The sequence below is a fragment of the Mastigoproctus giganteus genome, chromosome 9, assembly GCF_048544385.1.
Source record: "Mastigoproctus giganteus isolate SK-2022 chromosome 9, ASM4854438v1, whole genome shotgun sequence".
Classification (NCBI taxonomy): Eukaryota; Metazoa; Arthropoda; class Arachnida; order Uropygi; family Thelyphonidae; genus Mastigoproctus; species Mastigoproctus giganteus.
The window spans coordinates 161,563,977-161,584,169 of NC_143583.1; the positions used below are offsets into that span (position 1 = coordinate 161,563,977).

Genomic DNA, 20,193 nt, shown 5'->3' on the forward strand with positions numbered 1-20,193 from the left:
TACTATTAATCTTTATATCGAAAGCCGTTTTGGGAAGCTAAATAAAGAAGGTGATCAACAGGTTTATATCTAAAAGACAACACTGCAATGTATATCCTGATCTTAGTGGTGTAAAATACAAAAAAAAAATATATATATATATATAAAAATACAGAAATTGAAACTATTCCGTTAAGCCAGTGGTTTTCAACCAGGGTGCCACATAATTTGGGTTTAAGTTACTTAAACTTATTATTATTTTTCAATTTATATCTTCATTTCATTATAAAAAGGTGTACAGTATCTTTTTAATTTACAGGTGATCTATAATTGATTTTTACTTAGTACCTCTATATAAAGAATAAAATTATATATATATATATATATATATATATATATATATATATGTTTTTTTTTTTATGAAAACCCCAAAAACGAACGGTATCAAAACCTGTAGTACTTAGTACAGTGCATGGGTTGAAGGAGAAGTATGGGGGGGGAGGGGAATGCCGGAAACTTTGCTCTAGAGACTAAACATGGGTTTCACCACTTCAAGCCTCCAATAAGCAAAGTGGTGGTATTTCACCGGTTGATGAAAGTCATCTACCACATACAATATACTGTATACATATAATTTGTATTAGAAATGTAATTTTTATAATTATATTATTGTAATAAATATCATATATATTTTTTAATATTATATATACAGGGTGTCTCAAAAATATTGGTACAAACATTTAGGGGAGGTAGGTAACATCTAAAGGAATGTGAATCGCATAGGAACCCATAACCAGAAACGTCACGGGGAAAGTAGTAGCAAAGGCACAAGAAGCAGAAATGACACAAGACAGTAATTAGTGGCAAACATTTATTTGAATAATATTAACAATAGAGTATATTTGAATTTATATATTTGAATAATATTAACAATAACGAAATGGATGCATTTCATGATGTTACAACAGATGCTTGAAGTTTCCACCATGAGACGCGATGCATGCGTGACACCAACAAAGCACGGACTGGCGGACACGGCTGAACACACCTGGAATTTCTTTGACGGTAGCAACAGTGCAGACGAATCTCGCCACGAGATCCATTTCTGTCTCCACAGGCATTCATACACAATAGATTTGAGGGGGGCCCCATAGAAAGAAATCAAGGCTTGATAAATCAGGTGAACGTGGGGGGCCAGGCAATGGATCCACCACGGCCAATCCATCGATGCCCAAAACGCCTGTTCAAATTGTCACGAACACACCTTCCATAATGGGCAGGCGCCCCTTCATGTTGAAACCAAATGTTGCGTCTCACATTTGTTGGAACATCGTCAAGTAACCCTGGTAGAACCTGTTCAAGAAAGATCCGATATTTAGCGGAGTTCATGTGGGATGGTAACAGGTATGGGCCAACTAAGCAGTCACCGACCATACCTGCCCACACATTTATTGCGAAGCGATGTTGTGCCGCATGGGGGTGCACACAGTGTGGGCCCTCTGCTAATCCATTCACTAGGTGCATGTCTGCCAGCTCACAGTTCATATATCGATGCATGCTCTTCGTGTGGCAACTACTGCTTGAATGAGTAAACCAGAAATTTTCCCTCTCGCGACTGATGAACAGCGCCGTGTACTGACTTACGGTGACGTTTCTGGTTATGGGTTCCTATGCGATTCACATTATATATATATATACCGAGAGAGAATCGGACCTAAAAGGCAGAAAATTGAGAAGGGATGCCGCAAAATAAAAAAAATTACTTAGGGGTGGCATCATTAAAAAAGGTTGAAAACCAATGCATTAAGCCATTACTCATTTTAGTGGTTCAGACAATGTATGATCCATTTCTGGAAGTGCAACATGTTGACAATACAGGTTACTTGATATTTGACCACAAAACACAAGCTATCGAGACACATTTGATATTTATGGTGAATTTGTCATTTTTATTTTTAAAAATTTTTAATGCGACTTTCTCTAGTTGATTGTTGATTTTACATATGTTACTTAAATCAAGACTAGTTATTGCTTGCAGGGCATTTATATAATTAATGTATATATAAGTCAACTGAAACACCACACTCGGAATACTGTATTCAAGTTTGGAGTACTGCATCTGAAAAATAGATATTTCTCATCTTTGTATCCTTCTTGAAAGAGGTCCAAAGAGGGACAACAATGGTCCAAGGATGAGATTGGCAAAATGGCATCCATATGAAGAAAGACTGAATATTATTATTATTATTATTATTATTAGTAGTAGTATTAGCCATATAGTGCAAGGAAGCCTGAGGCTTATGCTGCACCAGCCAAAAAAATTCCCAAGTTACCCTGGGGGGGGGGAGTCATAATTAGAAAAGAATCACCAAGAAAGAGAAGAATGATGATATCCAGCTGAGGACCCTGGGTGTGCCAAGCACATACTCGCCAGATGTGAGCCCCTGGGGTTAAATATGTGCACTATTGAAGTAAACTAGGTGACTTAGAGGAGACTGGATTGAGGTGTATAAGGCTTTGAGAGGCAAAAGTAAAATGAATGATGGTAGAATTAGACATGCATAATTCTTTCGCATGTTTGAGGCTTAAATCCTTAAAGTGCTTTAGTCTAATTTACTTTATACACCCTCAGGCATTCTCTCATATTGTGGAAATATACTTCTTAACTGTTTTGTCATCGTTGCATTACCAAGGTACCTAGTCACCCACCGAAAAAGGGCCAAATAGCCCTGAAATGGTGCTGTCTGGGTGGTGGTATCTGCTGAGAATAAGTAACAATAGTCTTCTCCTTTGGTGAAGAATTACTTATTCGAAGTAGTGCAATATCATGGAAACTCATTGTGAAAGTATTCACAATATGAGATATAACTAAACAATGTAGTTTTTAGCTTTTTTTAGAATTGCTGCATACTAATATTTTGCTTTTGCACCAACTTGTACAAATTATTTTTATATATTTTTTTTTATTTTATTTTTTTTGGCAGGTGTAGCAAAAGCCTGGGCGTCTTGCACTATATGGCTAATACTAGTATGAATTTATGCTTGAATTGTCACTATTTGCTCCAGAGGATATGTCTAATATGTTGGTACTGAAGCATGTTCAGTATTTCATATAGAAAACGATCCATACTGATGATGAAAATGTATTTATGTTCTGCACACATTATGTTTCTTAGATTATATATATGCTTGCTTAACAGTGCTTCCTTCTCCATTTAGACCAACTCAATCTAGTACTGTAGATTAAGTTTCTAAGCAGAGCCCACCTTAGGTATGTGCAACAGTTGCAGTTGCAGGCCTTGTGCATTCATTGGGAATCACACTATCAAATTTATATACAGCATGAAGTTATTTTTCAAAAAAGTTTGAAATCAATTAAAAGTTCAGATTTAGTGTAACCTAAGGAGCAATCCCAGAATATAAAATGGCAAGGTAGTGTATAAAATTGCAAGGTAGTGAACGTATTATATAGTGATCAGTGGGAAATTTAAGCATAAGAAAAGGAAAAAAATATCTGCTCAGGAATTAAGAAATTTCATATAGGCTCCATAAAAGCTATAAATTGTCAATACATATCACTTTATAATTGGTAAATGACATATTAAAACTCAAAAGTTATTAAATAAAAATATTTTGATATAAAACATACAAAAGCAATATCGTTTCATTTTACAAATGTAGATGACTAATTTTTCAATAGCAGGAAGAGGGATTCTTCTTGAATTGAGTCAGTTTTTTTTTTTTTTTTTTTAAGAATAAGGGTAGTTTCCCAGATTGATTCCACCCCCTCCTACTTCTAAAATAAATCTGCAACAACTCATCAGCTCAAACAATTTTTGGCATTTTTAGCTCATCAAGATTTTTTTAATGTTTTGATGACCAGGTCCATATTAGAAACCATTTTAACTTTAAAACTTCATTTTATTTCAATATTTAGTGCTATTTATTTTCTTACATTTTCAATGTCCAGATCCAGGTCAGAAAACACTTTCAACAAAATTTTAAAACTTCATTTTTAGGTCAATATTTAATGCTATTTGTTTTTTTTTTGTGTGTGATAGCATGTGTGTGTAAAATGTCTATTGTCTTTACAATATCTTTCTTTCTGTCTGTTTGTAATAACTTTACTCCCAGTGGATGGATTTTTACAAAATTTTATATTTGGTTGTTTTAGAAAGATTTGTGCCCTAAACAAAATACCATTAATACAGGACCAATTTCTTTCTTTTTTTTTTTTTTTTTTTTCCCCCTTTATGAATAAGGTATCCATATTCCATATACTGTGGCTGAAGCAATTGATATTATGTTTGTTGCCATGTGATTTTGAGGAATGAATGGGGCAGATGGACAGAAATTTAATGTTCTTAGTTTTAACATAAAACTCATTGTGTGCGTTTTTTTTTTTTTTTTTGGTAGAAATAATGAATTATTACTATTTGCTGACACATCTGAACTGCAATGCACTGAAGTTATATACATATTCTATATAGTTTAAACAGTAACTATATAGAATATGTATATATAGGAACTCCTCGACTTATGTAATACTCAACTTATGGAAATTTGACTTTCCTATTTATGTATTACAATGATGAAAGGAAAGTGACTAATGAAAAGTGCAAGTGGTAGTAGTGTTAGGAAAGAAACAAAATTGATTTAGAAATTATTATTATTATTATTTATCATATGGTGCAAGAAAGCCTGAAGCTTATGCTACAACAACCAAAAAAAAAATTCTTGAGTTACCCTGAGAGAGAGAGAGAGAGAGAGAGAGAGAGAGAGAGAGAGAGAGAGAGAGAGAGAGAGAGAGAGTCAGAAGTAGAAAGGAATCACCAAGAAACAGAAGAATGATGTTATCCAGCTCAGGACCCTGGGTGTGCCAAGCCCATACTCACCAAATGAAGATGATTAATTAAGAAGTATGAAGCAGAACAAAGTTTGTCATCTATTGTTAGGGAATTAGGTCTCGCTGCTTCAACACAGAATACTATTTTAAAGGACAGGGTGCATATAAAAGAACATGTCAAAGGATCAACGCATTTATGTTCAAAAGTGATCACAAAACAGTGTTCAGGAGCTATAGTGAAGATGGAACAGCTATTAATATGGATGGAAAATCAGATTCAAAAGCAAGTGCCCTGAGTGCAATGGCCATTCGAGCAAAAGCAAGAAGTATTTATGAAGATATTAAGGATAAGATAAGTATGGCAAAACCCAACCCAAGTTCGTGGCAACAAATGGGTAGGTTAATAGGTTCAAGCATTGCGCTAGTTTCAACAATGTTAAAATATGCGGTGAAGTCGCTAGTGACGATTCTGCAGCTGCAGGGAAATTTTGTGATGTATTGGAAAAAATTATTAATGAAGGTGGCCATTCAATGCAGCAAATTTTAACCATTGAAGAGATTGCTCTGTATTTGAAAAAAAATGCCAGATCGAATGTGCATTGCCAAAGAAGAAAATACAATGCCAGGTTTCAAGGTATCAAAAGATAGGGCCACACTCTTGCTTGGGGCTAATGCAGCAGGAGATTACCTGTGCATTTCCGATCGAACTAGAGAGCATGGATAACAATATCTTTCTTTGAAGATCGGTTTAAATGCTGCTTCATTCCTGAGGTTGAAAAACATTGTAAAGACAACGAAGTTACTTTCAAGATTTTGCTTCAATCAGATAATGCTCTTGGACATCCGATGCATCTAGATGATTTCAATTCAAATGCGAGAGTCATATTTCTACCACCAAACATCACTTCACTCATCCAACCTATGGATCAGGGTGTTATTTTGAATTTAAAAGCATACTATTTACGTACAACATTTGCTCAGGCATTGTCTCCAGTAGGCGGTGACAAAAATTTTACATCAAGGGACTTTTGGAAATCTTACATTTACCACACCATCTTAAACATTAATAAGGCCTGGGCAGAAATTACTAAAAGTTTTTTAAATAGTGTATGGAAGAGAATAAGCCCAAGGCACGTAAAAGGCATCGAAGCATTTGAAAAAGTTGAATCACACAAAGAGGTTACAAATAAGATTGTAAAGGTTGCAGAGCTACTGCAGTTAGAGGTTGATGCCAAAGATGTGGAGGAGTTAATAGAGCAAGAAGAGAAGAAATTATCTAACGAAGAACTTATTGACTTGCAGGCAGTGATAGTGAAAGAAGAAAATGCTGACAAAGCTCAAGATGAACCACATGAGAAGCCAAGACTCATTACCACCAGAGAGATGGCAATGGCATTTCATGAAATTGCATTGGCAATGGCGAGGTTTGAGAAGATAGGTCCTGACAGGGAATGATTCTTAAAAGTTAACAGAGGGATGAATGATATGCTTGCTTGCTACAAAGAAATCTACAGCGAAAAGAAGAAAAAAAAACACCATCCGATAACACCAAGGCAATTATGCCTTGGTGTAATCGGTAGTAATTCCAGGTGGCTAAACAGAGGGGAACTATAATACAATACCTACAGAAAGGATGAAACATCAATCAATAGCACAGGTGTGTGAATGGGTGCTGAAGTCATGGCATGATAAGACTGAAATTGTGATCAAGTCGTTTAAAAAATGTGGTATAAGTAATGCACTGAAGATCATTTATTGTATGATGAGAGTGACAGGGATACTAGTGAAGAGGATGATGATGATGATAAACAAGTCGATAAAGAATCTGAAATTGAATAATACTAAGATTTGAAGATCATGTTTAGTTTGATGGAATTTCCTGTTTTCGGTTCACCCCACATCTATGCCCATTCAAACATGCATATCTTTCAAATTGTAGTCTCATAATCCATGTAAGGAACTAGAAAAAGGGAGAAAGAGACAATGAATTAGCCTGTTCGACTGCACTGTCTGCTTGTTTATTTAATGAAAAATCAAGCAGAACTTTCATTCTTACTCCACTGTAAAGGATAAATTATATTGAGGTCTTTTGTTCTGCATTGGAGTTACCTACACAATAGCTTTATGTCTACACTGTGCTTGACTGGTCAGAATAATCAGAAGTTGATATATATAGCGTGTTTTTGTTTATCAAGATGAAATTATTTTATATAAAAGTGAGTATCATATAGTGCTTTCATATCATGCATTATTATTACATTTGGTGGTAATAATTAATCATTTGGTGATAATAACTAATCATTTGGAGGTAATAAAAGACTTCCATGATATTGTTTCGATCAGTTAAGATATTTTTCACTGTAAGATGGCTATATGAGAGCATACTGAATGTATACCATTCTTTTACAAACTGGGGGCAACTGATCATGAGCTGTTGCACAGTTTGTGTAGTATGATCAGGGCCACAGCAAGTGGGTAGGTGAGGTAAGGATCGCTTACGGGCGGCAGATCAGGAGGGCGCCAACATTTTTATTTTGACATATACAAGTCGGACTTCTGTTTAACGAACTTCTTTAAAATGAAATTTTCTATTTAAAGATATTTTTTAAATTCCTCTTGGTAATTACATTTAAAATAGTTTCCGTAGAAAAGAAAATTGCCATATAGCGAACGGATTATGAAAGGCTTAATTGGGAACGATTAACTGTTTGCACCTCTGGCCTTCAGGCAATTGAGACAATTAGCGCTACTACTAAGAAAGAATTAACAGTTAAAGGGATTACCATTCTGTAACTCAGTGATAGATACTCGTAAAACCTATCCATCCCCCTATTCCACATACCCAGAAGTTGCGCTGGTCACCTGATTGGTAACGTTTACTAAAACACGGTACCCTTCACGTATTCAACACGGCAGGAAAATAATTAATTTTAGATAAATTCAATACATGAAATTACCACTAGCAAGGACACATGATCCAAGAAAGCAGCTTATATAGCATCAGCCAAAACACACACACACACACACACCCTTCTCATTTCATTCATCCACCCGCTCCAAATGTTTCTTTAGTTCTGCCTTGAATCTGCTTAAGCTATCAACTTCTACGACGACAGAGGGAAGTTTGTTCCAGCAATCATGCTGGAACAAACCACCTGCTGGCTAAAGGCAAACTTCCGCACATCTATCCTACAACTGTCTTTCCTCAATTTGAATTTATGCCCTCTCAGGTGATTATTCTGAGCAAAAAAAAAGAATCCCATCGGCATTGAGCATGCTCAAACCTTTCAAAGCTTTATACACCTCAATCAGATTACCTCACAGGTGCCTAGTCTCCAGACACTGTAATTTGCAAAACTTAAGCCTTTCTTTGTAAGAGCAAATCTTTGTTCCATTCACTAATCTTGTTGCCCTTCTCTTTACTCATTCCAACAGCTCTATCCTTTTTAAAATGAGGCATCCAGACCTGTATACAGTACTCAAGGTGTGGCCTTGTCTTATACAAGGGGATAACCGCCACCTTATGCTAGAAAAATTCCTGTATATCATTGACAAGACACTGTAAGCTACTCTTGCAGACTGTCTGCACTACTCAAAAATCTTCATATGTGTCTGCACAATTACCACCAGGTCCTTTTCATTCTCTACCTCTGTCAGTGTAGTACCACACAGTTGATACGTTACTCTGGGGGTTACTGCTTCCTATACGCAGTACTTTACATCTGTCAATGCTAAACTTCAGTTTCCACCTCTCAGCACATCTACTCAACTTTTCTAGATCCTGTTGCAGCATCATACTGTCAATAGTGTCATTAATAACCCTACCGACTTTCATATTGTCTGCAAACTTGGACATTAAGTCTGATATAACATCATCAATATCATTAATGAATACAGAAAACAACAATGGACCCAACACTGAACCCTGGGGAACTCCACTAATAAAATTAGTCCACAAAGAGCAGTCTCCATTGATTAACGCTCTGCCTTCTCTCACTCAACCATCCCTTTATCCATAGCAACAATTTGCCTCCAATGCCACACTGCTCCAATCTGTGCAGCAGTCTTCCATGTGCAACAGTATCAAAAGCCTTTCTAAGATCCAAATATATGATATCAAAATTATTCTTTGCATCCAGTTCCTATGCAACTACATCATAGTATCCAATCAAATTGGTCAGCCAAGACTTTCCCCTTAACAAACCCATGCTGTGTCTGAGCTATAACTGAAATGCTTCTTTAATCAGTGCCTCCATTAATTTCCCTGGAACAGAAGTTAAACTAACAGGTTTATTACCTGTGTCTCCACAGGTAATAGACCTGTGGAGACATTTCCTGTATTACCTGTGGTAATAGATCAAATGGTAACAGGTCTATTACCATTTGATCCTCCTTTGAAGATTGGGGTCACATTTGCATATTTCCAGTTCATGGGTACCTACTCTATATCCAAGGAAGCTGTCATAATTATGTCTAAAGGTTTGCTTACTTCCTTTGCTGCCTCCTTTAATATAACTGGATAGATTCCATCCATCCTAGGTGCCTTTCTTATGTTCATCTTCAACAATTTCTCCTCCACTTTACTCTCAGTTATTATAAGATTATCTAGCTTATTGCCAGAGCTGAACAACTCCTCTTGTTTGAATGTAGATGCAAAATATTCATTTAGTTTGTTAGCTACCTGAGTAGGATCATCAACAGTTGAACCATCGATATCAAGTGGACCAATCAACTGAATAGTTACCTTTGTGAGAAGGGAGGCATATAATTTGTATCTTCTTACCTAGTGATCTTCACCCCCCCCCCCAGCTAGTGCAGCAAAGGCCTGTGGCTTCCTTGTACTATATGGCTCTTACTATTACTAAAACTGTTAAGACTGCATTCTCTGCTAATATCAGAGAAGGTGAGTGATATTAAAATTACACGGGTAAGAGGAGATACTACACAAGCAGAGTGAAACAAACTTTAATAAATAAGTAGTAACAGAGATAAGGACATTTTGCATATAAAAAAAGAATAAGTATAATAAACATTCACTAGGAATTTAAAATAAACTGTCAACAGCCAATAAGTCACACTATCAAGAGATTTTTTGATAAAGACTGAGAGCAAAACACTAATGAGGTAATAATAAATCTTAAAAGCTAATTCAAATCAAAGAATAAAACAAAACCAGAATTCTTATTTAAAAAAGGAACCTGTCAATTCATTGGGCATTGTGCACTGAACAAATCAATGAAACAAGAATATCATAGTACTTATTACAGAATATTATAATGGTACTTACTTGTGACTAAAACTTTACAGCTTGCATCTTCTGTTCCCCTTGTATCCACTGAAAGTTGAGCCCCTCGAGATATTGATGTCATTCGTAGTGAAGTACCTGACACAACTGACTGGCTGCTACTATCAGTAACAACTACATAGAATGGGCTTCCTAACAACAACAACAACAAAGAATTTATCTTAACCTTCTCCATTTCACATAAAACTAAGTGTTCTTGGATTAATATAAACACCATTTCCTATGCACACAATATGTGTATCACTAAAGTGTACTAGACTACTACACAAATTCCCAACATTTTTTTTTTTTTTTTTCATAAAGTTCTTTCAAGAGATACAATAGCATTACTAGCCTTACAGTGGAATACTGCATGTCCACTTCATGAGAAACAGCTGGCACACTTGTGCTACCACATGGAGACTGACTTGATAAATCCATGATAGCCATAGCCACAACTTCAACACAAGAGAAGTCCGCTCATTTTCGACCTCTTCCTGGTTGAACATAGTGGCATAGTGTTTTATGAAAGGTGCCACCGGTGGTTCCCACATCTGCGCCATGGTACGTTGTGAAGAAGTATAAAATCTCTGTAAAATACAGAAAAAGTGTAATGTTTTAATGTTTGGTTTCTGTCAGAGTAGTGTTATGTTTTGTTGTTGTGTCTCTGGCTACTTGACCACAGAGCCCTATTGGGACCCCACGTTGCCTGCCATCAACACAAGGAGGTGAGCCAGGCTGCCCATTATACTGTGGCTGGCCTTTGCCAGGGTGGCCTGAGCTTCCTGACAGAGGCTGTTTAAAAAAAAACAAAAAACATACAACGGAGTTACAGATTAAAAGAGACAGAAAGAGGGGAAAGGAGAGCAGACTGAAAGCTGAGGAGGAGTCTGCTCTTAGTGAAGCAAAAATAGGGGTCTGGGAGTGGGAGTTAAAATTGCAGGAGACAGGTGCTCCTGCATAATCACCAGAGGCCATTGGACTCTGTATTCTGCAATTAGAGAGTCGACAATATCCAACCCTTGTGGGTTGGAGTCTAAATCCTGAACTCAGTAGTTCTACACAGTGCCAGCTGATCCTAGCCAACAAAGGGTCTGCAGCAGTATCCCGCACTCTATGAGTGACAGCGGTGTTCCTACTCTTAAAGGATTTGCAAGTTGTCGGGGCAACTTGCAAATCCTTTATCCTCTTACTTCTGTCTTAATCCCTAACTGTATCCTCTCGCAAAGAAGGAGCTAATGCATGCATGTCTGATTCGGGTCTTGGGCAGCATAATCCAACGTTCTCATTTAAGCAATCTTGGCTTGCCTCGGTGCGAAAATTTCTTGCGCATACATGGTTAATCCCTTGTATGTGTTTTCATCAAGCAGCAGTGAGCACTCATACATGAGATGTCCCCAGGATTATTTTTCTCCACAATGGCATTGCGGTTCTTTAAATCCCATAAGTTTCTGACAGAAGGCGCCATGTCCAGTGATGATAAACGTCATGTGAAGACCAGGTGAGAACCAGGGAGGGGGGTTCTAGGTGAGTTTGGTTTATAGTTGGGAGGAATCACCTCATGATGTCTCCTTTCTGCATGGTTTCCCAGCTCTGTTGCCATAACGCTTGTAGGTGCTTCTATTGGGACTTGCAGCAGCTTGGAAAAAAGGTCTGGGATCACAAGAACAGTTAAGAAGGGAAGAGAGGAAGGGATACTCATGGAACAAACAAATAAATGAGCTGTATTAGGGTTACTAAGAGTAAAACCAAGTGTGGGTATACTTGCATGTTAGGGATTGTCTTTTTCCCGGATTTCGGTAATCCCGGGATTATTGTAGGTGGAATTAAAACTGAAAATTTTTCAGCATTTTATTTATTCACACACATATATATATATATATATATATATGTGTGTGAATATATAAACTACAAATTGAAACGAATTCAAAACTTACTTTTCAGAAACTTAACGTGTTCTTTTTAAACCTTGACAGACTAGTGACTACACTGTTAAACAAAAATTTATTTCACTTTAGTTTATTTTGAAACTGATTTGGCAATTGACATGTAATATGAATGTAAGAAACACAGGCAATTTACACTCTTATCGCTGAGTCTAGTTCTAAGTTTGGTTATAAATAGTCCTGCAGCCGAAATGGACCTTTCAGCTTCTACACTTGTTAGTGGTATGGATTCGAGAGCGTCCATTAATTTTAATACATTTGTTGTTTTTTCACCAGTTGCCTCAAAGATTTCGAACTCCTTGGATATATTCTTTGCAAGTGTTATTATTAACCTTCAGCTTCGTGTTGAGGGTCTTTAGAAACACATTCATTTTTTTTGATTCGACGCGCCAATTTCTCACAAAGCGTCTGCTGTCTTTCGCTCTCACTGTCACACTCTTTCTCGGAGTCGGAATTTGATTAATCAGATTGCAATGATTCAGAAGCGGAAAACCCAAGACGAGTTATTATTTGTTTTGCTGTAATATGGCCTTAGTTGCTAATGCTCCTAAAAACCAAATAACTACAATATTCATCTTGCTGTAACCAACAAAGCTGACTTACTTGGAAATTGTTGCAACTCGGTTTCTACTATTTTTCTATTTCTTTTATAATACGTTTTTCCGGTTTTTATATACTTCAATAATCCAACCAAAGCTTTTTGCTTTCTCTCGTTTATCCTTAAAATTAGTGCTTCCTGAACTTTTCGCGAAAAGATAGAATTTTGCTCAGAAAGTTCTTGTATGATGAAAGAAAAAACTCCCTCTGCAGTAAGAAGTGTCGCATCACGACTGCAAAGGTTTTGCAATCCGATTTTGACGGGTTTCAACGCACGCACAAGGTCATTAATTAAGAGCTGTATACTCTGCTTCACATATTGGAGTTTTCATGTTATAGTCAATCATTGTTTTTTCAATTTGTGATTTTAACTGTAAGAATCATTCTAACATGGCTACCAAACTGTTCCATCTAGTTTTAGAATCGAGTACTAGGCTTAAATTTTCTTGCTTGAATGAAGATTTAACATAATTCTGAAGAGTATCATTTCTCAAGGGAGACTTTCAAACCATTCGCACAATCGTTCTAACTTTATTAATGATATTAGCTATGTTTAATGCACCGGAGAATAGGTCATCTCTGAAATCACATTTCTGTTCCGTATCAGGATTGTTTTCATAGCTTAGAACTGAATCGTAATTTTCCGTTTCATCCTCTTCTAAATCTTCCTCGCTGTCTTCAGTTGTTTCTACCTCAATTACACCTTTTGAATCATTCTGTCTTTTGTATAGAACATCGCATATTGCAAGATGTATACCATGGGCATAGCAAAGCTGATGTTCACAATCTATCAACTGTCCGAATTTCACCATAACACTCGCGCCATCCGTTACGCATGCAACTATATGATGCTCTATTGATAATTTAAACTCCAATAACTTCTGTTTTACTTCTTCAACCATTTCTTCGGTGTTTATTCTACCATTAATAGCAATCATTCCTAGATTGCAAAATTTGTCTTTATCTTGATGAACATTGATATTTAAATAACGTTTGTTTTTAAGCGACGAATATTCGTCTAGAGAAAGGCCGAATCTCTTAACATTTTTTAATGATTGTTCAATTTCTTTTATTATATTTTCTTTTATAATATTATACTGTTTATACACTAATTGCATAACATGATTGGGATTTTTAGGAAGAAGCAAACCTTTTTCACTGAATGCTTGCTGAATAAATTCACTTTTACATATGGCACTGATAGGAAATCTCCATCTACAGCTACAAGCTTTGCAATGATTTCTTCTTTTGTGTCTTTCTTTAAAAAACTAAACAATGTTAGCTGAGAATGAACACTTTTTAAACATTTCGAAGGGCTTTCTATAGATTCATCCCCTGCAGAATGTTTGAAGTAGTACCTCTATATGTTTGCTGACGTAGGCTTCTCAATAGAATGTTTAGTTTTTAAATGCCGAAGCAAGCCACTTGTAGAAAACCCTCTACATTTCAGTATTGCACCACAATGACTACACTTTGCTTCTTCATTATTATTACATTTAATGAAGTACTACCAGACGAATGTTTTTGATCTCTCCATCTTCACAAAATATTAAAACAATAAAATATATATAAAGCTGCTTAACTGCAAGAGGATCTTTCTAGGACAAATGACATGTATAATCGTGAACATGTACGAGAGCTCAAGTCAACTCAGTTGACTCAGTCGAGAGTTGAGAAATGACGACGATGAAATTACAGAGATATGTAAAAAAGTGCTGGCCTTTCGCTTTATGCTTTATATATATATTGCAAATGTAATGTATGAAAATAAATATTTTTCTAAATTCAAATAATACACATCTTTATTGCTGACGATATCTCAAATTATGAAGAAACTATTAATCTTGCCAGCGCATGATGATCGCATATATATCTATATATAATGTGTGTGTAAGACTAAGTATTGATTATTAAAGTTAGTATTTCAGACCGGGAAATCCCGGGATAAAGAAAATTTCCAGGGATAAATCCCGCAGCTAAAATCAACTGGGATCCCGGGAAACAATCCCTATTGCAGGTACACAAATGCTAGACATATAAGCATACAAATTTGATGAATTTAAAGTACTGGTTAAGAAATCAAACACAGATACTGTAGCGATAAGGGATGCAGAATATCAATATGGGAAATACAATGCGTACTGAAAGGACAGTTTTTTTTTTTTTTTTTTGTGTTGTGCAGTATTGGGTTGTGTTTTTGTAATTAGTGATTGACCTCATAGCCCAGTGCAAGATGGATATGGACTACTTCTACAACACAAGAACTGAAACCATCCACTGGTTTCAGTTCTTGTGTTGTAGAAGTAGTCCACACTGTTTAAGCGTTACAAATATACCATGAGGGAAAGGAATTATGCTCTTAGCTGGGAAACATATTAAATCGAAATGCACCCAACAAAAATAAGTAGCCACTGCAACGTTGCATCAGTTTGCTGTGTCATAAATAGTGAGAAAAGAAAAATAAGAGTAGGGGGTGTGTTACAGGCCTAACAAATGTGATAAGTATAACGAACAACTACAGAAACAAAAAGAGAGTGGGCCAGTAAATCAAATAATGGGGGATTTTAACTTGCCGGATACTGATAAAATTGGGACTGGTCACTCAAGCAGTAGAAAGAGCACTGTGTATTTATTGGATGACTGCTTTCTACATAAGTTAGAGAGTCAACAAGGAAATGCAATACCCTTGATCTGACTATCAACAACAACTCCTCATGCATTAAAAATTTGTAGATAAAAGAACCACCAGGTGGCAGCAATCACGGCATATTGATGGGGGATTTAACTTAAAGGTGTAACTGTCAAGGGCAAAGAGAAGGACGTTTACGTTCATAAAGGGTGACAAAAACGATCTCAGATAGTTTATAAATTTTATTCATTGGGACCAACTAATGATGTTATCAACAACAAATTCTAAATGGAAGAATTCAGGTAAGTAATCACACAAGTTACTAGGCTTTTATAGCAAATAAGAGATACTGTTCAAGGCTTATACATAAATGGTTGTTAGAAGAATTGATGTGACTACTGACAAAAAAGAAAAATGTGGCCTGATCATAAAATAATTAGTGATACGGGAGCCTGCAGCAGATAAAAACTAGTATGCAATTAAGTCACAAAGGAGGTTAGGCGTGATATGGCAATTTTACAAGAAGCCTTTGGTGAAGAACACAGAGATAAATAGCAAAGGCTTCTTCATTTATGTAAACCCCAGTTTAACCCCAGGGGCTCACATCTGGTGAGCATGGACTTGGCATACCCAGGGTCCTCAGCTGGATATCATCATTCTTCTCTTTCTTGGTGATTTCCTTCTACTTCTCTCTCTCTCTCTCTCTCTCTCTCTCTCTCACTCACTCACTCACTCACTCACACACACACACACACACACACACACACACACACACACACACACACACAGGGTAACTCAGAAATTTTTTTTTGGCTGGTGGAGCATAAGGCTCAGGCTTCCTTGCACCATATGGCTAATAATAATAAAGTTTACTGACAAATTCAATAGATATTTTGCATCTACACTCACACAGAATATTTTAGGGAAGGGGATGCTAGAAGTGTAACAAATTCTAACAGGAGCTGAATGATTTTCTGATAACTGAGAAGAAATTGGAAGAGAAATTTCAGAATTTTAATGTAAAAAAAAGGCATCTAGGATGGATGGGATGTATTCAATTAAATTAAAAGAGACAGCAGAAGAGGTCAGAAAACCTTTAGCTATAATTATGGGAGTACCCTTGGATTCAGAGGAGTTCTCTATGGACTAGAGATGGGAGAATGTATTCCCAATTCACAAAGGGGAATCAAAGCAACCCCAGGGGCTCACATTTGGTATGGACTTGGCACACTCAGGGTCCTGTACTGAATATCATCATTCTTCTCTTTCTTGGTGACTCCCTTCTACTTCTCTCTCTCTCTCTCTCTCTCTCTCTCTCTCTCTCTCTCTGGGTAATTCAGAAATGTTTTTTGCCTGGTGCAGCATAAGCCGCAGACTTCCTTGCACCATATGGCCAATAATAATAATAAAGGGTGAGATGACTAATTACATGCCTTTTATCTTGACTTCTGTTCCAAGGAAAATTGGAGAAGCATGGGATTAATGGAAAGTTACTGCAAGGGATAAAGAAGTATCTGAGTGAGGGAAGATAGAGAGTTACCAGTAGGCACTGCTTTTCTTAGACTGATATTCGGCCCAGATGGTCTCTAAGAAGCAGAAATTGAAGTTTAACATTGACAAATGCAAAGTACTTCATATAGGGAGCAATAATCACAGAATAAGAAACCAAATGTGTGGTGCCACATTTGGATAGTGGTGAATGAAACAGATCTGAGAAATGTGTAGTTAGATATTAGGTTCACTAATGGGGTGCTAGGACACCTCATGGAAACAATATACAGGGATTTTTGCAGCAGGGATAAGCAAGTGATTATTATGATGTATAAGGGCAAAGGTTAGGCCACACCCTATGCTCTGCCTACAGATCTAGAAGCATGTTTTTTAGGAAGAATGTGGATCTACTGGCTCAATTGATTGATTTTGGTTTCTATGGCACATGGGTGACTAAGGATACGATGCACCAAGTTCAATGTTTAAATAAGACAAAAGTTAATAAAAGATGCTATATCAATATGTACAAATGTCTAAAAGACAAGTGAATTTATATAAAAATAAATTCAGGTAAAAAAAGGAAGTATACATGATGAGTATAAAAACATTTATATATGTGTATAAAGGTTTGTAATTTTTAAAAAGTTAAAAATTGCAGACATGTCATCTTTGTCATTTAAAAAAAATCTAATTGAGTGTATAGGGTTCAGTCAGATAGATAAAAGTGCTGAAACATAAATGGCATGGATTGAAAAATCTAGGACTGTCAATACCGATATATTTCGGTGTTAAAATGGTGTCTCAAAGCTCGCACATAGGGGAGTCATCAGCCCTCAGCAGAAAAGCATGCGTCAGATAGATGAGTCCTATGCAGAGCCGAGCTAGAAAACAACTTACAACTTCCTCTTTACAGTTCCTACACAGACTAGGTGGCCAATGTTCGATTACAGCCTTAATCTTGTATAACTTATTTTCAGCCTACCCATGACAAGAGTGTTGCCATTGAAAAACAAGTTTCTTTTGTACTACTTGCCTGTAGTCTATATAGGGGACTAACAGACAAGAATTAGAACAAATCACTGATTTGGCTACGGTGTCCGACAAATCATTGCCTAAGATTCCAACGTGACTGGGGATCCAGCAGAAGCAAATATCAAATTCCGATTCAGAAAGGAGAATATATCCTCTGCTGTTCCTGGGACAGGATTACACCTCATCGATGACAAAGCATGCAATGAATTGAGAAAATCAGTATTTATAATGCATTTTTGGTGGTGTGTTTATATGTGATCCAAGGCTGATTCAATTGTGTGCAGCTCGGCAGTGAAAATGCTGCATTCGGAAGGGAAGACAGATGCAGATCCGACAGAAAATGCTGCATTCAGCAAATGGGAAGACAGATGCAGATCCGAAAGAAAATGCTGCATTCAGCAAATGGGAAGACAGATGCAGATCCGACAGACACCTCTGACTTTGAACCATCCGTAAAGACTAGCAAGAAGTCAGAATGCTCAGATCGGTGGGTTGAGAAGAATTGCAGGTAGACAGCAGATAGAGTACTATCCTCTCGGTTTCTAAAGGAGAGATTGTAGGCAGGAATGTGAGTATGCCAGGTTGGAAGAGATTGCCTCAGTGAATGGGCAATATTGTCTACCGTGATGTCCAAATTTCTGAATAGAACTTGGATATTATGACTTCTCTACTATTTAGAAGTACACCATTATTCTTTAGATTCAGTATCATTTGTCTTTCTGTATTACTGCTCATGTTATCTAGCTTTATCTAGCTCATTTTGTTAGATGATATAGTTTGGTGGGATATATAAGTAGTACACTAATATGGATGTTAGTAGCAATTTCGACTGCTGCTGACAGCCTCAAGGAACAATTCAACAATATATGTTCACTAAAATCATGCATATTTGTTACAATAACTGCACCATCATGTGTGTTCTGTTGATATGTTCTATTCTTCCTACAGATGTTATATTGACAGAGTTAGGGATATCCTGTAGTTTCATATATGTGTCTTGGAGGCAGATACATATTGCAAGCATTTAGAAGTAAGGTCATATATATAGGTCATCAATATTGGCTCAGAAACCATGGTAATTCCATTGAAGTTTTATGATCATTATTTATTTCTTGTCAAAATTTTGAGCATTTCTGAGGTGCTGAGGTTTGTATTTTTCACTTTTGTTTTATCCAAAAAGAATGGCTTTCCTGTTTCCAAGCTTTTCCTCAACAAAAATTTGCACAACAGGATGATCTATAGCTTTTCCATTCAGTACCCATTTCCTGTTGGTGATTGGACATTTTGAGTTTGTATATTACGGAACAGGGTTTTTATATAATCTGAAAAAATGTTTGGTGGGGGGATAATTCATTTTTCTTCCAGGTAGAAAACATTATAATTTGTTTTAAATTTCAGATATGCTCTCACTTTTCTGATGATCACACATTCTAACATAAGCAAGGTGGTCTTTTTTTGCAATTTGGTCCTACTAGTTGTGGAAAAGTAAGACTTTGCAGTTGTGCTACAATGAGCCGCATCTAACACAAGTAAGGGTTTCCTTGACAAGCTGGCTGGGAATATGATTATTTGTAAGATCGGTAATGCAATAGTGTATTTGGAATGCATGGTCTGACATTGCATACTAGACACACAGCTTTAATGAAAGTCGTACACTACAGTATACTGAAAGTCATACCACTACGGTATACTGAAAGTCATACACTACGGTATACTGAAAGTCAAAATAAGATTTCATGTCGGAGACAGAATGCTATATTAGCATTAGTTGAGGCATATGATGCAAGGAAGCAAGCTTATACAGCATCAGCAAAAAAAAAAAAAAAAAAAACTATCCCATTCCACACTTGTTTGTCTAGTTCAGCCTTAAATTTATTTAAACTCTCAAGTGTCCATCTATTCTACATAGAGCAGTGTCCATCTATTCTATAATTGTTTTTCATCAATTTGAATTTATGCTCCCTCACGTAATTAATCTGAGCAAGCGGAAGTATCCCATCAGCATTGAGTCTGCTCAAACCATTCAAAACCTTATACACCTCATTCGGATCACCTCACAGGTGCCTAGTCTCCAGATGCTGCAACTTGCAGAACTGAAGCCTCTCTTGATAATAGTAGCCCTTTGTTTCTCTCACCAATCTTGTTGCCCTTCTCTGTACTCATTCTAGCAACTCTACATCTAAAATGAGGGCTCCAGACCTGTATGCAGTGCTCAAGGTGTGGCCTGACCCTTGATTTATACAAAGGAATAATCACCTTGTCTCTGCTAGCAAAATTGCTATATAGATATCATTGACAAAACTCCATGGGCTGGTATGGCAGCCTGTCTGCACTGCTCAGAGAACTTCATATTTGACTGCACAATTACCCCAAGTCTCATTCATTCTCA

General features: G+C 36.6%; 1 protein-coding gene across 2 annotated transcripts in view; it reads right to left on the reverse strand.

Moving 5' to 3' along the window:
- The window catches only part of jbug (filamin-type immunoglobulin domains fbug), a 1,114,928-nt gene that overhangs the window by 439,948 nt on the left and 654,787 nt on the right, over positions 1-20,193 (reverse strand). For both annotated transcript variants that reach the window (XM_090381438.1, XM_090381439.1), the window contains exon 31: positions 10,113-10,262. In XM_090381438.1, the coding sequence (XP_090237564.1) occupies positions 10,113-10,262 (150 nt within the window). The remainder of the gene's footprint in view (positions 1-10,112; positions 10,263-20,193) is intronic.